At 39.0% G+C, this 20,395-nt stretch overlaps 1 protein-coding gene and 1 long non-coding RNA gene across 5 annotated transcripts in view; one reads left to right on the top strand and one right to left on the bottom strand.

The window, feature by feature from the left end:
* The window catches only part of LOC148128003 (uncharacterized), a 59,427-nt gene extending 46,389 nt beyond the window's left edge, over positions 1-13,038 (top strand). Inside the window, exon 3 of the long non-coding RNA XR_015740798.1 lies at positions 12,900-13,038. This is a non-coding gene — a long non-coding RNA (uncharacterized LOC148128003). The remainder of the gene's footprint in view (positions 1-12,899) is intronic.
* The window catches only part of NCKAP5 (NCK associated protein 5), a 666,974-nt gene that overhangs the window by 43,803 nt on the left and 602,776 nt on the right, over positions 1-20,395 (bottom strand). For 3 of the 4 annotated variants that reach the window (XM_087920337.1, XM_087920335.1, XM_087920338.1), the window contains one exon: positions 14,504-14,568. The exons of the other annotated variant lie outside the window; for it this stretch is intronic. In XM_087920337.1, the coding sequence (XP_087776463.1) occupies positions 14,504-14,568 (65 nt within the window). The remainder of the gene's footprint in view (positions 1-14,503; positions 14,569-20,395) is intronic. 4 annotated transcript variants of the gene reach the window in all.

Here is a 20,395-nt window from a genome sequence, read left to right as displayed (position 1 = left end):
GATACTCCACACTATATTGTCTACATTTTTTTCTTTGATTTTTCTGCTTCTGTCATTTCTGCTCTGAAAATCAGAATATTTACAATATGTATATGTTCACATCTGGTTTGAAAAGAGTTACAGTTGCAAGGAGGGGGGTTTTAGTAGAAACCTGCTTTTTTAAACCAAATACAAGTGATCCTTGCTTAATGACCAGTTGCTTGGCAAGTGTCCTAATATTTATGACTGACCTCCCCAGAACTACTTGACCTGTTTTGGAGTTTTGACAGCCATGCACACACACACTCCCTTCTAACCCTGCTGGAGCAGGTCACTGCACTAGAATCGGCAAAGCATCTCTGATTAGATTCTAGCAGTGAATAGAATCTAATCAGAGATGCTTTGCCGATTCTTGTTCATTTGTTTTATGTCCAAGCGGAGTGGTGCACCAAATCAATGGGGTGAGCCTGAGCGAAGGAAAGAGAGAGCTAAAGAGAGAGAGAGAGAAAAGAAAGAAGGAAGAACAGGGAAAAGGGAAAGAAAGAAAAGGGGCAGAGAAAGAGTGGGGGAAGGAGGGGGGAGAGAGAGAGAGAGAGAAAGAAAGAGACAGAGAGAGCTGATGCATCAGATTGGAATGAGGTCTAGTTTAGAGGCCCTTTCCCACTTTGAAACATCTTTGCCAGCACATTGAAACATCTTTGGCTTCTATTAAAGGTTTTCTGGACAAAACATGGTCAAGACTATCAGGAAGCTCTCACGTTTTGTTGAGGCTTAAACAGGATCCATTGGACCAGATCTCCACCCTAAAAAATTACTTTTCCCCAATGTATTACAGTGCCAATTCTGAAGAAGGCAAAAACAAAATGTACTGGTAAATTACGAGAACACACACACATACACACTCCCTTCTAACCCTGCTGGAGCAGGTGATTGGAAGATATCTCATTATCTTTCTCCTCCCTCCCTCCCTCCTTCTTTATTCCTTTTTCTTTCTGTCCCTTTCTTCCATCCCCTGCCTTTCTTTGTCTGTCCCATTTTCTTTCTGTCCCTTTTTTCTTTATTTTCTTTCTCTCTTTCTCTCTCTCAGGTTCACCCCATTGACTGCTGGGGCCTCGCCTCGAATGCAGCTGTGGTGGACGTCTGAAAAGGAGAGCAAAGCCACTCTGGCTTTCCTCCCCTTTTCAAACATCCCACCGCCGCTTCGTTCAAGGGAGGCATATCGGGAAAGCGGAGGAAAGCCAGAAGGTACGTCGGAAAAGCGGAGGAAAGCCGAAGTGGCTTTGCTCCTCTTTTCAAACATCCTGCTGTCCCTTGCATTCGAGGAGAGGCCCCACAAGTTCACCCAATTGACTGCTGCACACTCCAATGCAAGGAGCTCAATGGGGTGACCTGCGGGGCCTCGCCTTGAACGCAGCAGCGGCGGGACATTTGAAAAGGAGAGCAAACCACTCTGGCTTTCCTCCACTCCTGCCACCACTGCATTCGAGGCAGGCACATCAGGAAAGTGGAGGAAAGCTGGAGTGGGCTTGCAGAGCGTAACTCACCTAGATCAGATGGTGGTAGGAAGGCAGGGCGGGTGGGCTGGCTGGCTGGTGCTGGTAGCGATGGCGGGCCGGAAAATGGGAAATGAGCACACATGCACTACATAAGGAGTGACTGGGCGGGGCGGGTGGGAAATGCTGTCAGCAATTGTTGCACATGCGCGCAATTCATGCATGTGCAATAAGGACTGACAGCAGAAAATGGAGGAGGGGGCAGGGCCAGCCAGGGGACCTTTTTGCCGGTTCTTCAACCTACTGGAACGGTAACAACAGTTCTTGCGAACTGGTAAAATCTCAACCCCGAACTGTGCCCTGCGAAGGGCCCACCTCCAGCACCCCCCTGCCGCCTCTTACCACCCCTCCTAAGGCATCCCCCCCCAGGGGCAGTACTGCCCACTTTGGGAACCACTGGTTTATATCATCTTCCTATGTCTCTAGGTTCGTGATGGTAAACCTATGGCATGCATGCCAGAAGTGGCACACAGAGCCATTTCTGCCGGCACGTGAGAGCTCACCCGGAACAGACCCACTGCGCATACGCGCACCCCCGCTAGCCAATTGTCAGATATCTGCCGCACATATGCTGGGAGATGTGAGAACATGCACAGAGGTGTGCGGCATGGGGGGAGTCACACACATGTGCAGAGGCATACAGTGTGGAGGGGTCACATGCACATGGGGGTGTGGGGGGGGTCACGCGCGTATTGCATTATGGATGCAGGTACGCATGCGCACACTTTCGGAAGGCGATGAGGAAAAGGTTAGCCGTCACAGCTCTAGGTGCTCAGCAACCCATTGGCTTTCCATTGGGAATCCATGTTAAAGATGTTGAGCAGATGTTGTGCAAATGCCAGTAGGGGCTTCCTGGATTTGTGAGTCTTCCTGCTGATCAATAGAATAGAGCTGGAAGGGACCTTGAAGGTCTTCTAGTCCAGCCCCCTGCTCAATTAGGAGAACCTATACCATCTCAGACAAATGAGGAAGGTTGGCATGCACCGGTAGGAGTGAGTTGTTCATAATTTTTCTGTATTCTTTCACTAAAGCATCTTGCCTTTGTAAAGCTGGCAGTGCTATAAGGCTCAGAACAGGAAGCCAGGAAATTGGAACGGTTTTAATACACCCAGTTATAATTCTCATGGTGTCATTGAGTCTGGCGTCTATCTTGCTAGTGTGGGAGCTGTTAAGCCATACAGGGACACAGTATTCGGCTGCTGAATAGAGCAGGGGTCACCAACCTTTTGGACCTCAGGGACCACCAAACTCATAATTTTAGATCTCAGGGACCACTAACCGGTTCTGTGGGCATGGCCTAATTTGTGGGTGTGGCTTGGTGGTCATGTGACTGGCTGGGCGTGGCTTGTATGTAAATATTATATTTATATAAATATTGAATTTTTTTATAAAAAAGAGCAACTTTTACCCAAAATCGGGCAAAGCAGGCAGGCAGATTGAGTTGCTCAGAGAATCACAGATTCATTCAGAGATCTATCTATCTGCCATTGGCTAGCTCAGTTTGTCACATAAAATTTGCTTGCAAGCACTCATAAAATTTGCTAGCAAGCAAACTCACAAAATTAACTCATACACACACCATGCATGTAAATATTGAATTTTTTTATAAAAAAGAGCAACTTTTACCCAAAATCAGGCAAAGCAGGCAGATTGAGTTCCTCACAGAATCATTCAGTGATCTATCTATCTGCCATCAGCTAGCTCAGTCTCTCAAATTTGCTTGCTGTGAGTCTGCACTGAATTTGCTTGCAAGCAAACCTTCAGTCCTAAGGGAGATTTGGCTGTGCTGAGCTGAAGATCTAAAGACTAGCTAGAAAGCAAGAAATCCAACCATTTCCTGCTTCCTAGCTAAACTAAATCTCCTGGCACAGCAGAACAGATGATGGTCGGAAACAGGAAAAATAGCAATTTTAGCAGGCAAGTTTTCCGGGTAAGGAGTGAGTTGGCGGGAAGCATTCCTGCAGGCCATGTGGGCAGCACAGCCTTGTATTTCTGTGCAGCCTGGATTAATTGCTCTGGCGGGATGCTCTGGGGGTGAGATTTCTCTGCGGCCCACCAAAATTTTCTCAAGGTCCACCAGTGGGCCATGGCCCACCGGTCAACGACCGCTGGAATAGACCAACCTTAGGGCTGATGACCAGAGGCTGGCAGCTGAACCACCTCATTTAGATTATCCAATAGAGGGATAACCTTTAATTATTCAACCAACTTCTGCAACTATGCTTTTCATTTTCTTTAAAGGTTCTCTTCTAGAGTATGTGGACTTTCACTGACTGATTCTGTGTCATCAGATCAATTCTTGGCACCCCATAGATACATTTCCTCCATGGTGATCTGTCCCTAACCTGGTCTTCCAACAGTTAAGCTGGTTTCAATGGTCGAGATTAAAAGGACAGCCTACCTATTGCTGAAATTTCCATTGCAACTAATTTCATATATATATATATATATATATATATATATATATATATATATATATATATATATATGTATGTATGTATGTATGTATGTATGTATGTATGTATGTATGTTTTCTGAGGTTCTTTGGACTATATATATATATATATATATAAAAGTATCAATACATAGCTGAGAAACTAAAGGTTGGCAACACGATATCCATGCTGTTTAGCACTATAGCATTCTAAAACAATCCAACTGAAACAAGAATCTGACACCACGTAGTTCACACACAGCACTTTTTTTAAAAAAAAATGTGTTTATTTATATATCCAATTTCTATGGCTATTTATTTCAAACAAGTGACTCTGGGCATAATTTGTGTTCCAGGATGTGCCTTCGCTTTGTTCTATACCAGATTATCCCCAATGTGGAAGCCTTAAGGTCTTAAAGTTGTGGCCACTTTAGCAATGGCTGAGATTTCTGTGAATTGAAGATTTTTTTAAGACATAAAAGGACATAAGGATATAAAGGATATAAAACATAAAAAGGACATAAAAGGAATATAAGACATAAAAAGCATGAGAATGCCTGGTCCTTTCCTAAGCATCATCTGTTGTGAAAATATGAGATATGAACCTCAAGAGAAATGTCTGTCTCTTCCTGCATTGACATATTTAGATTTAAGTCTTTGTTGGTAAAATGTAGAATTTTTCAAGGTGGTAACAGTATAACTAGTCCCAAATATATCATCTGATGATTGGTGTAATTTAGATAGTACTTTGTGCTAATATAATACACCTGAAAAATCTCAACCCAAATGAGACATTTTTATATTATTAAATCCAGATCAAGTCATTCATGTGAACAAAAATCCATCAACTTTCCTAGAATGAAGCCATTTGAAGTGATAGACAAATCAGTAATGAATACAGTACTCTGTAAGGATATATATATTTATTTTATTTTGTTTTCTTTTTAATATTTCTGTTTATCTGTGCTTGCTAGGTTGTTTTTAAATTGCAAGGCATGATTATAAAAAATGTAAAATCTCCTTACTAAATCATCCCTATGATATAAAAAAAACCATTCCCAAGAGAGGGAAAATGGACCAAATTGAAAGCTACACTTAGATGAATTTAAGTCTCTTTCGGTAAGTAAGAACTATATTCTAATTACTGATAAAGTAAAAGGTAAAAAGGAAAACAAAAACAAATTCAGAAGAGAAGCCAGAACAGAATTAGGATTGTAATGTAAACTGTGAAAGTTCCTCAAAAGTTCATTTAGACTATGAACTAAGAGAAAGCAAAATACAAAGCTGCCAAAAGTAGAAAATATGGAATATAACATTGAAAATGGGAGATTGTGAGTTTAAGTCCTGCCCTTGGCATGAAAGCCAGCTGATGACTTTGGGCCAGTCACTCTCAGTCCATCTGAATTCACAGAGTTGTTGCAGTAGGCAAAATAGGATATGTTCGCTGCCTTGAGTTATTTGTAACAATAAAGGCCGGATATAAATAAATAAATAAAAGATTAAATGCCAAAGTGACAAGGAGAAAATGTATCTTAAATCCAAAACAAAGAGAAGGCGTGCATGAAAGATGCAGGCAGACATTTCCCAAATTCACATAAAGGGGGAAGAGAGATTAAAGTATAATGAGGCTTGCAAGATTCTGTTACTATAGTCAAGTATTTCAATGGACGCATTTATTTTATTTTATTTATTTATATTATTTTATTTTATTCCCCCTTCCCCACAATCCTATAATAAAAACTCTGGGCACCTTACAAAGTTAAAAACATACAACTATACAAAACCTATACACAATACAAATAAAATACTATAAAAATACCTATAACTCAAGATGGGGAGGGAAGGATTAGGATGAATGGAGGAGAGATGAGATGTGTTATTAATCTATCAACCACCCTCAATGTAGAGCCCCCCCATCCCCGATTGGAGCCCCAAGACAACTGGCAGAGCCAGCTCTTTAAGCTCTTGTGGAAGGTCAGAAAAGTTGGAGTCAAACTCACTCCCTGAGGGAAGATGTATGGAGTTAATTTCTTGGTTTGGTTTATATATAATAGGACTGACACAAGCCTTAAATTAGCTGAGCCAGAAGATATATCCTCTTAGAAGTGAAGAAACAGATTTTATACGATGTAGTGAATGTCAGTCCTTTCTCTACCGCCACAGTTCAGTCTTATTTGTTGCTCAACCAGGGTTTAACAAGTGGTTTGCCTACTTTTCCTTGACTTCCATTATTGCAAGTTAAGACTCTCTTGACTTTATTGGGTTTCTGAGTCAAATCATCTTACAGCCTAAAAGTCACTCTTATAGCCAATAAGTGCTAAAGATAAAACGGAACAGTGGAAACACTTGCAAAGCTAAGGGGCCACATGAGAAACTGGGACTGTTGTGGAGGGCAACTCCAAGCACTGCACAGGTGCAGAAAAGTGCTTTCCCTCCTTTCTCATCTCCTGCCGCCTGAAGAAGCACATGGTGAGTGTGCAGAGCCGAACCTGACTTGGTTTTTTCTCTTGTCTCTGGCATTAGCATGCTTATTTATGTTTGATTTCTAATTTCTGATTCACCTTACGCAGGCTGGACAGGAATAACCAAAGGGCCAGATGTGGCCTGGCCATTGTAAAAAAAATAAAAATAAATCAAAGCTATCAATTCCTGGGTCATACCTGTGCTGTGATATATTGCCGGTCAGTTAATAACCATCCAAGTGGGACTGAACAGTTTGGACCAAAAAACACTAAAGCTAATGACTATTCACTACATATTACAACTCTCTAGTGATATTGATAAAATTTATACCTGCTATGCAGAACTAGAGGCAGAGGATTATTTCAAGATAAACAAGCTGTCAAAGAAGAAAAGCATGCATTGTGCAGGAAATAAAAAAGAAAAGCATGAATATACAGGAATTAAAACATGAATATCAACGTGTAATAAAAACCCATACACAATTCCAGCAAAGAAAAACATGACATGATAAATTTCTACAAAAAATCAAAGGGAAAGTGGATAAAGGTAAAACCTGGCAAAGCTTACAACGGGTACATTTAAAAAAGAAACTGAAGGCTTGATTTTGGCTGCTCAAGAGCAAGCTATTCAAATTAATACAATCAAGGCCAGAACTGAAAAATAGTCAAGATGATTCAGAGTGCAAATTGTGCCAAGAGGCAAAATAAAGAGTAGATTATATGCTCACTTCATGAACAAACTGATTATAAACCAAGACATAGCACAGACAATAAAATGATTCACTAGAAGATTTGTAAAAATTATTATGTGTTAATAATGAAAAACGAGAGAACAGAGTGAAAATCATCAGATTAAAATACTGTAGGATTTCTGAATACAAACTGATAAAGTCTTAGCTCATAGCACACCAGATTAAACTGTGGTTGAAAAGAAGAAAGTGTGTTCTGACCCAACTGGGTTCCCAAAGAACAAGCACAAAGGCACTAACCCTAACCCTAGCCGCACCTTTTTAGGTTTAAGAACAAATTCTGTTCTGAAGGCTGTTTTCCACTAATTAGCTCCGACAAGGAAGAGCCTTGCAAGTTGTTTGTCAAGGCTACCAAAAACCCAGAGATAAGAACTAATTTACAAGATTCCCCCAAACACGAACTAAGATGTCTCCCAGTTGAGCTTAAGAGCTTCTTTGCTATCTGCAAAGGATGCTTTTCCAAACCTGGCTTTTATCCTCTTGAGGGAGGGGCCATTACCTTGCAGCCTTACTCCCGAGTCACCTGTGCTGCTGTAATTGTTTTTTCCTCCGAGCAATCCTTCATGCATGTGCACTTGGCACAGGCTCCTTGAGAACCTCCTCATCATTGCTGCTAGCCCCCACAATCTCTGAAGGCAGCAGTCCACACCCTGATGGTCCTGGCCCTTCATCAGAGTCCTCGCTCTCCTCAGCCATCTGCACCTGCTGCCGGCTAACCACAACAAAGTGTGGTTAATTAATGTGATCATACAATGAGATAATATAATAAAAGACAAAAGAATTGGAGAAGTTCACAAAGTATCAAAATCTGAAAATTGAAGTTCAAAGATTGTAGCATAAACTGTCTATGGTGGTTCCAGTAGTTGGTACACTAGATATTGTACAAAAAAATCTTGGACAGCACTTAGAATTTCCATTTGTCAATTACAAAAGGCCATGCTACTTAGATTTGCACATGTACCATGCCAATACATTATGACATCCTAGGTTTTTGGGGAAAAAATTGATGCATATGAAGGACAAAAGAACAGCTAAAGAACAGCTAAAGAACAGCTGAAGAACTGGCAGCTGTGATTTCACATTTTTGCACATATAACTGGGACCATCAAGTTCTGGAAAATGAGCAGATTAAGATCTTATGGGAGTTTAAGATCCAAAGAGGAATCTTGTTTATGACTGATATAAATATTATTGAAAAGAAAAAGTATTATACATTGGTATTGGTATAAAGGATGATGTTACTATTAGGGAAAAACAAAATACAAAATAGAGGGCTTGCAGACTGAAGCTAAACACTTTTGGGGGAAAAAATCCATTGTTATACCAATTGTGACTAGAGTCCTCAGAGCAATATCTAAAAAACCCTCAATATGTGGATATATTGAATTTAGAATCACCTTGAACCCAAGATGGGCAGCAAATAAATTTAATAAAAACATTCAGCAATTTATGATATTACTGAATATAAATATTGACAAACAAAACCGACGGCTAATGAGATGAAGTTAGAAGAAGTCAAAATCAAAAGCGTAATTTTCCAAAGTACCTTATTATCAGTGTACTTTTTTGACTATCAAAGATCTCATTGAAAATAATTTTGAACAGGATGATCTCTGGATATGAAATGGCTAAAAAGAGGATTAAAATATTTGTATTTACTCTTTATGTATGATTTCATATTATTTGAAACAATGAAGGCTGAATTGGACTCTTGAGTACAAAGCACAAAAGAATTCAACAAAGATACTGGAATGCAATTTGGCACTGACAGGTGTGCAACCATTGCCATAAAAACAGGCAAAATTGCTGAAGACGATGAAATACAACTTGATAAGAAATATTTGATAAGCACCTGAAAAAGGCTATAAAAATGTGGGAGTTTTTGAAGCTTCTAATTTATTATAGAACCAAATAAAAGAAGTAATTCTACCAAATATAGTAACCAAGTTCATAAAATTTTAAAATCAATGGTGGAAACTTAATGGTCAATCCCTGTTATTTGATATAGAGCAGCAGCTTGATAGAACTTGATCACTTGGATCGGAAAACAAGAGACTAAGGATGATGTGCTCTACACCTAAAAAGCCATATTGATCAGTTGTCTTTCCCAAGAGCTAGAGGGGCAGAGGACTTCTACAGGTGCACCAAACTATGGAGGAAGAAAAGCATGATTTGAATGACTCCATCAAGAAATGTGATGAACTCTTTTTCAAAGAAGTCAATCAAGGAAAGCTCTTGAAAAAAAAAGAAAAAAGAAAAAGGTGAGAGTGAGTATAGAAAAGTAACAATTGAAAACTGGTATCTTAACTGTAAGAATAAGCCAACACACAGTCAAGTGAAAAAGATAAAAGGAAAAGCCGATTAAAACCACACATAAGGTTGGTGAAAATTAGGAGTGTTAATGAAACAGAAGGCTTTATTTTAGCAGCTTAGCAACAAGTCTGCCAACTAATTTCTGAAAGAGAAAATTCAGCATGTAACACACAACACACAATGTTACCCTTGTAGTGAAAAGGATGAAACAAGTGACCACCTGATCAGGGGCTAATCAAAATGGCAGATTGCAAGCAGCATCATGACCTATTATGCCAAAATCTGCCAAATTTATTACCAAGTTGCTAAAATTACTCAGAAGTTTGGTTTTGAATATAGCAAGAACCACTGGGGGTTGAGAATGTTTTGGAAAATGTACAGGTTAAGATCTTATTGGACTTTAAGATTCAAACAGACACGCATCTTGTTTATAACATGCCTAATATAACAGTAACTGAAAAGAAGAAAGTCTGATTTATTGATGTTGCTATAATGAGTGAAGCTAGGATTGAGGAAAAACAATTTAAAATATGTGAAATACCAGGACTTGTAGATCAAAATCTTAAGAGAAAATAAATCTGCTGTAATACCAATTGTGTGTGGAGCCCTCTAAAGTGGGTGTCAAACTTGCCATGTCATGTTACTGTCGGGTGACGTACCATGACTGTTTTTTCCCTTTGCAGAGCTAGGGCGGGTATAGCCTGCGTGTGACGTATCTGGCCCATGGGCCACCAGTTTGACACACGTGCTTTAAAGGATTCCCTTGATATTTAGAAATTTTGATGGCAATTCCCTGCCATGCAGTTACTAAAGGCCCCAGGGCACTTCCGTCCTCTAACGGAGAAGTGGGCATTGCTTCCGAGAGAGTGCCGTCAAAGGATAAATTAGTATCTGTCCAATACCATTAAATTGGAGCTGTATTGTCCATTTTAACTGAGTTATGCAGAATTATACCACACTGCATTTTTTAACCAGCAGGAGAAACTCATTCTGTCTATTCTAACACCTTTTTTTTTTTTTCTTGTAAATCTCCAGTCTTTGGAGTGGTTGGATTCTGGTCACGTAACACTTTTAGTTTTAAACAGACTTCATTATAGATCTAAATTGCTTTATGGAACCATAAAGCAATTGGCTTTTTAAATTCTTGTTTTTTCCCCCCTTTTCTCTCTGTGTGAATGACATTTTGGTTAAGATGTGTTTTTCATTAAAAAATTGTGAACAATTGCAGCAGGGTATGGATACTACAATGCTGGGTTAAATAAGAAATTCAGAAATAACCAGTTTTTCCAGTCATTGCTGCTCATTTGTCATTCTGAAAAATTTAACTCTAATAGGCAAATCCCATGTGTTTTATTGAAGTCCTATTAGATAGTAAAAGCCAATAATGTCAAATAATATAAAGTTAGGCAACCTGGGACACCCTAGATATTTTTGGACTACAAATCTTATCAATCTCAGTCAGTTTGGCCTGAAATAAACCATTGGTATCAAAATCACCTGGGAGTCCCAGGTTGACTATCCAGATTTTAAAGTCTGTTTTAAAATGCTTTTACACAGTTCTGGCACAAACAGCATACTTATAAACTAATAAGGCATTTGCTTGCCTTCCTACCCTGGCAGGGCATTTTGGATTATCTCAGTGACTTTTTATGCAACACTTGATTTGCACATTCTTGATTTTATTCACATTCATAAATAAAAAAGAAATCCCACATTCTCAAGAGTTATATATATGTATGAGTTGGAAGGAACCTAAACAGTTATCAAGTTCAACCCTTTACACACAGCAAGATTTACTATACAAACAGATGACTATCTAGCCCCTGGTTGAAAAATGCCAGTGAAGAAACCATTCCATGTGGTAACCTCTTACATTGATTGACATCTTTTATTGTCAATATGGAAAAACTCTGATTATTGATCTGAGACCCTGAATTTAAGAAAATGATGTTCTTATATATAATTTGCCATGCTTAGTACGCTACTAGACCAGACTAAGAAATATCATTATATATGTGATTTCTAAACAATTTAATAGTGACATTAAAGGGAAGTTAATCTCTTGAGTCAAGACGTTTACCCTTTGTAACGTATTGTACAACACCGTTTTCTTTCTTTTTTTACAACTCTGAACTCTCATTTCTTCATGTAGCTCATTAAGGAAAATCAAGAGCTACAAATCTGAGTCAGCTACAAACAAGAGTCATGTCCTTTAAAGATCCAAACAAGAGCAAGATGGTCCAAGTTTAAATCAAGTCTGAGGCCAAGAATCTCCCCAGAGTAACATCTTTTAATCTAGGAAACCCTTTTTAACAGATGAAACAGGACAGGTGGGAACCATATGAAAGGTGAGATAGAAAGGAATAAACATGTGTGCACATATGCATTAATGTGACCTGAGGAATACCCTCCCTTTCCCTCCCTTGATCATGTTACTTCTAAGAGGTCAATTTTTCAGACTGTAACTGTAGTGAATATTTTGTCTAATGAATTGAAGGATTGAATTGTTTTGGCTTGGGGTTCAGAATCTCTGCCCTCAATGCCCAAGACAGAATTTATTTGTGATAAAAATCATAGATTGTAAAACCTGTTTTACGTAAGGGAAGAGATTATGGATGTTGATATCAGCTTCAAATATTATGATGTGTGCTGTTTCTTCTTTTTAATGGCATAGCATATCATTTTTCAGATTACTGCAAAGTATCTCAGATACAAGATTTTCTCTTGTTTATAATACATGCAAACATGGACAAATACAGGGTGAGTTTTAGAATACCAGCTCGATTCAGCATTCACAAAGCCTTTCGTAGCCACTATAAATTATTATGAGGAAAGAAAGTGCTTAAAACTTTATTTCATTCTTCCCTACAGCCTGCATGAGATTTTTCAATCTGGACATCTATAAAAACTAATGATGCATGCAGAAAAAGAAAGTACACTACACATATCCCTGAAGTTAAGAAGAGATAAAAGCATTTAAGGAAAAAGAAAAGATACACACAGAAAGAGAGACAGAGACAGAGATATATATTTAACAAAACTGTTAAAAAGTTAATTATTCAGACAACTCCCACTCCCTTGATAGTGGCTATACCTGGGCTGTCAAACTCATGGCCTGTGGGCCGGATGCGTCAGATGCTGGCCACGCCCAGTTTAACAAAGCAGAAAAATGTCCAGATACATCACGCAACGATGATGTGACGATGTGAGTTTGACACCCCTGGGCTGTACGTTGCTGATAAAAATCCAAGACTGATATGGGTCTCCTCATAATGAACTTGCTCATGCTCTTTTCTTCTTACATAGCTAAGCACAAATCAAAAACACATATGCCTGCACACACTCAAACTTATTGTCTGTATATATATTGTCACATAATGTGAGTTTATTTTATTTTTTTAAAATCTAGGGAACCGGAAGTATCAGCAGCAGACTGTATCATCTCCCATGATACCATCATGACCAAGAGTGATGAAATAATTTAAACATCATAAATCAAGTAATTAAAGTTTCAAACTAAAAAAACCCCTGACACATAAATGCTTCTGTTACTAGTAGGTAATTTTCATGCTTGAAATGAAATTCCTAATATTACTTTAATACTGAAATTTGAACATCGGTATAATTTAAGTGTGCATCTTAATCAGAGTGGTTTATCTGCCTTATGTACAGGAAATGTCTAACTTCCAGTTTTAAAACATTTTTTCTTTCTGACAATTTGCATTATGATAATTTTATATGCTTAAGTGAGGGATGGAGAAGTTGATGAAATTGTACATTTTTATGTCTGCAATGGATTTTACAACTTCTGTGACGTAATGTACCTTTCTTATACATTTTTTCTTTTTAAAGTCTTCAGTTATTGAAAATATTAATGTTCAACTTCAGCTGTCAGAAATGAAAGCTGGAATTGAACAATATTTAACATATTTTCCAATGAATGTTCAATTACTTAGACTTCAACCATATTCGCTCTGGAAGCTAACTTTTAAAGGAGTCAGTAAGCTTTATCTTCAAACCAAGTTTTTGGAAATAAATGTGATTTGCCTTAGTCCTAATGCATCCTTTTCTCGGATCCGTATGCAGGTAGTTGATTTACAAGCATTCATTTAGTGGCACTGGAAAAAATGACTTATGACTGGTCCCCATCCTTACAACCGTTGCAGCATCCTCTTTGTCGTGTGATCAAAATTTGCTTGGAACCCAACCCAGCATGTATTTATGATAGTTGCGGCATCCCATGGTCATTTGTGACTTTGCCAGCCAATTTCCAACAAGGAAAGTCAAGGGAGAAACAAAATTTGCTTAACAACCGCATGATGCATCTAAAAATTGCAGTGATTTGCTACTTCGCTTAGCAACAGAAAAATTGGCCCAATTGTGGCCATAAGTCAAGGACTACTTTGTCCCAAAGGTGAGCTAAAGAAGCTTCTTGGATGGGAAGCGAGAAAAGAAAAACTAGAAATTCCAGTTGCATTGTGAAAAAGCACCTTTGGGATAACCATGACCTGGATGACTGAGAGACTCCATAGACATCAAGGACTACCTGTATTACAGTCTGCTAAAACTGGCTGTAGTGTCAGTTACTAAAAACTCCATATACTGGTTTCAGTTGTCATACCCAGGCAAAAAAAGCTGGAAAACACTCATAGCTTTGCAATCCACATTGGCCACTATATAAAAGTAGTCCTCAATTTACAATAGTTTGTTTAGTGACCGTTCAAAGTCACAATGGCATTGAAAAAAGTGCCACTTATGAGCGTTGCACTATCCCCATGGTCACCTGATCAAACTTCAAAAGCTTGGCAACTGACTCTTACTTATGACGGTAGCTGTGCCCCGGGGTCATGTGATCCCCTTTTGCAATCTTCTGACTAGCAAAGTCAACGGGGAAGCCAAATTCACTTAACAACCATGTTACTACCTTAACAACTGCAGCAATTCATTTAACAAATGTGGCAAGATTCATTTAATAAATGTGGCAAAAAGGTCATAAAATGGAGCAAAACTCACTTAACAGCTGTCTTGCTTAGCAACAGGAATTTTAGGCTCCATTGTTGTTGTAAGTAGAGGACTATCTGTAATGAGAAAAGTGGGTGTCTTATTTATTTTATTGAATTATGTGCCCAACTCATCTCACTTATTTGCCATTGCCATTTACAATGGCAAATAAAGACACATGTAATACAAAAAATAAAACATACAGTAGCCAGAAATCATAAAAAGGCCACCAGAAATATATCTGGGGTCTCAGTTCAGGCACAAACCAAGTTTTTAAGGCTTTACAGAAGGTCAACAGGAATGGGGTCAATCTAATCTCAAGGTGGGGATTATATTCCAAAAGGCAGGTGCCATGCCAGAAGAAGCTTTCCTTCTGGGCTCTGTCAGCCAACCCTCATTATCTGATGGCACAGCCACCATTACTGCTCCTCATTTGAATGTTAGTCTTCAAATAAGAAAGGTTTTTTTTTAATGCTTTGGAGTTGTTTCTACCCCCCACCCCCCCAGTTTATTTTATCCTGCTCTTAACTGCAGGAATAAACCGCTGAGCCAGATTTGGGGAGGGGCGGGGGACGGAAGCAGAAAAGCCAGAAGCCTATTTCCTTCCATTTTGGTTGATTAAATAATACAGAAGGATGCCAGGAAGGTGCAGCTTGTGTCTTTCCAACCTGTAGAGTCAAGTACTATTGTCACTTGCAAGGACTTTCCAGAAGCAGAAGACCTCAGGAAGATTCTTATATTAACTAGTAGGGCGGGACGCTTAAGCCATTCTTGTCCAAATGTATCCTCTGATTTTCTGTTACCTAATTATCTTGATTGTTTACAGAGCTCCACTAATAAGCAGCTGCCATTCTTCTGTGTCTCTGTTCATTATTTTTGGCCTCTTGCATGAAATCTGTGGCAAGGGTTGTTTATGTACATTAGTAGTCTTTGTGCAAGGGTTATGCTGAAAATGTGACAAATAGCATATCTATCTGAAGCAGGTTCATTTTTTTTTTTTGGAACCACTAATAACCAGATTGGCCCGGACTCAACAAACACAAAGCACTGAAATTCTGGATGATTGATCGGATTTTGGCATCTCCATTCAGTGAATGGGGGAAAGAAAAGCTTCAAGGTTCAATTTGCCTTTTATCTTTTGAAGATGCTGCTTTCTAGTTCTGTGCTGTCACAATTTTTACTTTTTCTGTGCCCATGCTGGGCTTCTTGATTCTTCTCCTCTCCTTCCAAATCTCAGCCCTTTCTGAGAGAAACAGCAGGAGTAACCTTTCTTTCATACCAGTTCTGAGAGAAGGAAAAAAATGCCGTTCCTTCCTTCCTTCCTTCCTTCCTTCCTTCCTTCCTCCCTCCCCTTCCCATTTTCCTCAGCTGCTTCCTGCTACCATCAGGCCTGTTATTTTTTTTTTTAGTTAGTTTTTAATTGATTCCTGGGCTCTGTTGATTCAGCTTCTTCATGAGGCGTCTGGTGGAAAAACTCCTAGGCAGCCATCTTGTCTTCCTCCTCTCCCCTGCCTCTTCCCCGTTTGATTGGCAGCTCAGTTGTCCTGAGAATGGAGGAGGGCCATGATGGGAGGGGGAGAAAGGAAGGAACAGAGGGGCTTTTAATCTTTTCAGGCAGTCCTTCCACACGATTGATTACTAAATCTATTTTACAGTAAGTTATAGCCCACAGACTGGAGAAGAAGATTTGTCATGAGATAGCACTTGAATTAGGCATTGGCACTGTTTTTCTTTTACCCTGACACTGCTTTGAACGTTCAGCTGGATCCCTGAAAAATCCTTGAGGAGATCTCTGGCTATCTCTATTTTTTTCCCCTTCTTTGGCAATAAGCACAAAAAATACTTATTACTTCCGTCCTCAGGCAAAGAGCCTGAAATACTCTTTGCGGTGTCCTGCAGAAGTGGGAAGCAAGGAAACCCCGGGAAGTCACATCCCAGCAAAATGGGATGAGTACAGTCTGGATGAAAATTGAATGAACAATATTTAATATGGTTATACGGATACCTCATCTTTGTCTTCCTTGTGACAATTTTGAAAGGGACTATCTAAATTCAACTATCGTATCTTAAATGGGTGATGATACTGAGCAACCAGGTAGCAAAAAGATGTTATTTAGTTAATTTCAACTTTTCATGTCCTAATGGACATCATTTAATCAGGATTGATGCTCTATAATTGCCTCTTTGAGTTCTCGTAAGATAAGGATTAAGAGCTTGAGCAGCTACAATTATTTACACCGAAGATGGCGACCAAGGCAGGTGCATAATCACGCCGCTGGGAGCCCAAAGGAGAGAAAAGTACCAGTAACTAAATTCAGAGACAGGAGTAGAAGCAACAAAAGTAACAAGACTAGGTCCTAGGGATCTGCAAAGTAGCTGCGTAAGGATTCGTAAGGATTCGGACAAAGGATCAAAGCATAAGGATCTGGAGTGCCAGGGTCCAGGAATCCCATCTTGGGCAGCTTCCCTTAGTTGGGTAAGGTGATCGAGCGATTTTTCAGCTGCCTGGACAGGAAAAAGCTGCCTAGTGAAAAGAAGCTACCTGGTCTAAAGAATCTGCCTGGTCTTGGGAGAGGGAAGCCAACGCGGGGAATGAACGAGCTGCACCACCGATCAGATACTCACCTGCAGGTAAGCTTGCAGTCCTTTACGGCAACTGCCAGCAAGGACTGCAAGCTTACCTGCAGGTGAGTGTCTCCCCCGGCTCCTCCTTATAGATCGGTGGTGCATTTTTCAGTGGGAGGAAGGAGCGGGTAAACGGCTCAAAGATTTACTGTGGACCTGGGTCAGAAACAACTTAAAAAGCGAAGACTCCAGAGCGGAAGGGGTGAATGTGGAGATTAAGCAGCAGCGGCTTAATTTATGTTTTTACCCTCTAACTCTGGAAGTTAAACGGCAGCTTGAGAAAAGTGTGATTAAAGGAGGGGGGGGGAAAGGGGGACTAGATAAGAAGAAGAGGTGTGAAGAAGGTTTTTATTCAGGAAAACTGCCTTTTGAAACTGAGATTGATTGTGAATTCCGATGATGGAAGAACTGGAATGATGTCTACAGTCCCCAATTAAATCAAATCACCAAAAATAATTCTAAACATCCACCAATTGGGGAGAACAAAGGAGACTCACAGAGAATTGATAGTCTCCATATAAATCACCCAGCTCCATTTAAACAACCCAGTTGATTCGTCAGCCTGAATTTAAATTCCCACTCAGCTGATTGGACAACCTCCACTAAACCCCCACCCAAATCTCATCCTTTCCAAACTCCAAAGTAGATGATTGGTGAGCTCATTCAAATCTTCTCCATTCAAATCTATCAAACAGCAATGCTTCCTCTTAAAACAAAAACAAAGCAAAACCAAAACCAACAAACGTGGCTTTAAGGAAAAACGAAGGAACTTTACACAACAAACCTCCAATACTTTACTACCTCCACAATTTCAGTACCCCAAGACCAAATATTTATAGATAATGCTTTGTCTATAATAATTGATTTATCATATAATAGCATAATAATTAATTATTAAATGACCACTAATTTCCTGATTCATTGAACTGATAGAGATTTAATACTGTATCACTGATTATCTAGTCGATTGATTGATCGATTGATTCTTAGTAATAAGTTGATTGATTGATTTTTAGTAATAAGTAACCTTACTTTTGATTTGTTCTCTAACTTATCAATTAACATTTATTAATTACTAACATTCATTAAGTAACTGTCTACCTATCACATTAATTAGCTATTGTAATTGTTTAGTGTACTATTGTCATTGACCATGCCAGCCAAAAACTCTAGAAACTCCAAATCCTCCACTATCAAACAACAACAACAAAATAATATCTCTACCAATGACCTCCCAGACTCCTGTACATGTTTCAGATGTCTTAAAACCATCAATGAAAGCAAAAATAACATCAAATGCTACCTATGTGACAATCAAGCCCACCTTGCCCGCCTAAAATTAAACAAAGACGTAGCTGATCTCCTAAAAGCATCAGATACATTCCCTTGTCTATGTCCATCATGTTTTCCTAAGCTAAACAAACCAAGTACCCTGCCTGACAGAGTTGACAGCATAGAATCACTCATGTACTCAATAGAAAAATGCTTAGCAACACGTTTTGAAACAATTATACAAGAAAGCCTAATTTCTCTTGAAAAAAAATACAGCACTGATAAGCAACTACCTATCAGCTCAAAATCAAATCCCAACCCAACAACCACTACCACAACTACTACCTCAACTACAATCACAACTACAACCAAAAATAACCACCAAACCACACCACAAATAATGACTATCACATCAAATAATTCTGCAAATGATATCTCCTTACTCATCAGAGACACCATAAAACGTGATCAGAAACGTCCAAAAGCCATCTTATTTGGTCTTGAAGACACCAACGAAGCAGATGACATCACCAAAGTTTGTAATATCATAAGCAACTCAAATACAACAAACATCTCTCCTGAAGATATTATAGAAATAACCAGAGATGGCCCTGAGTACAAATACAGTGACGGCTCTGTGGCCCCAAAATGTTGTAGAGTTGTTTGCAAAAATGAGTCCAGCAAATGCTTATTCATTCATACAATAAACGCCATTGCAAAAACCAATCCCAACCACAAAAAACTTCGCTCAAGACCAGACTTATCCATACTGCAAAGAATCCGCTCTCGTGAACTCCGCAATGAACTCAAAAGATTTCTAGACAATGGAGAGAAGGATCTCTACATTGACTACAGCGCAGATTGTATCAAAAGTAAGTCACACAACCCACAACTCCACATCCAACCCCACCCCATCCAATCCAACATCACTCAAAACTAGGCATGCACACCACTAACTACCTCTATTCCAACCACAACTGGCCTTAAATGCAAGCTACTCAATGCAAGAAACCTTGGGAATAAAATACCTGAATTTCTCCTCTTACTAAATATGGCTAAATTTGACATCATATTTGTCTGTGAAACATGGTTCGATGCATCTCTCTCTGACTCCATTACCACAGTAAGAGACTATCATGTTTACCGATCAGATCGTGAAATCCATAGAGGAGGTGGTGTTGCTATCTTCTATAAAAAGTCCTTACATCTAAAAAACATCCAAGTTACCCAAGAGCTTGCTCTTCCTGAGACCATTATCTGTGAACTGTCCTTAAATATCACATTTTGATTCTTACTATGTTAGAGAGCCTTTGATTATGACATTGAACATGTAAACAAGCTAAATTCATTACTAACATGGGCAACATCCTGTCCCCACACTTTTATCTTTCTTGGTGACTTCAATCTACCTCACATTAACTGGACCCTAAATGAATGTAAAAGTGAACACATACATGCAACCTTCTACAATGCTGTAACAAACCTGGGACTGGAATAACTAGTAACCAACAATACTAGACTTAACAACTGCCTCAATCTCATCTTCTGCAATAGTTTGAATTCAATTTATGGAATACAAATTAAAGAACCCCTTTCCAACAGTGACCAAAGTATGATAACATAACTTCAAAAAAGGCATCTATGATCTTATAGACAACGATCTCTTTTCCCTTGATTGGCAAATTCTATTCACTGGATGCAATACTGTTGAAGACCATTACAACATATTTTTACTTGAAGTCAAAAGACTCATCAAACTATATGTACCAATAACAACTCCAAAAACCAGAAAAAACAGATTATCTAAAACAATAAGGAAGCTTCAATCCAAAAAGAGATCACTTTGGCGGAAAAACAAATCTGGTCACATTGCCAACTTCAAAAGCCGATACAAAAATTTATGCCACCAGATAAAGACTGAATCCACCAATTATAACATTAAAGAAGAGGAAAACCTTCTACACGCCAATTCTACCCACGCTTTAACCTTAGACTGTCTACTATTGA

Source organism: Pseudonaja textilis, chromosome 1, assembly GCF_049901715.1.
Source record: "Pseudonaja textilis isolate UNSWEBS1 chromosome 1, rPseTex1.2, whole genome shotgun sequence".
NCBI lineage: Eukaryota > Metazoa > Chordata > Lepidosauria > Squamata > Elapidae > Pseudonaja > Pseudonaja textilis.
Note: the sequence above shows the minus strand (reverse complement) of the source record. Positions and strands in the feature narration are given on the sequence as shown.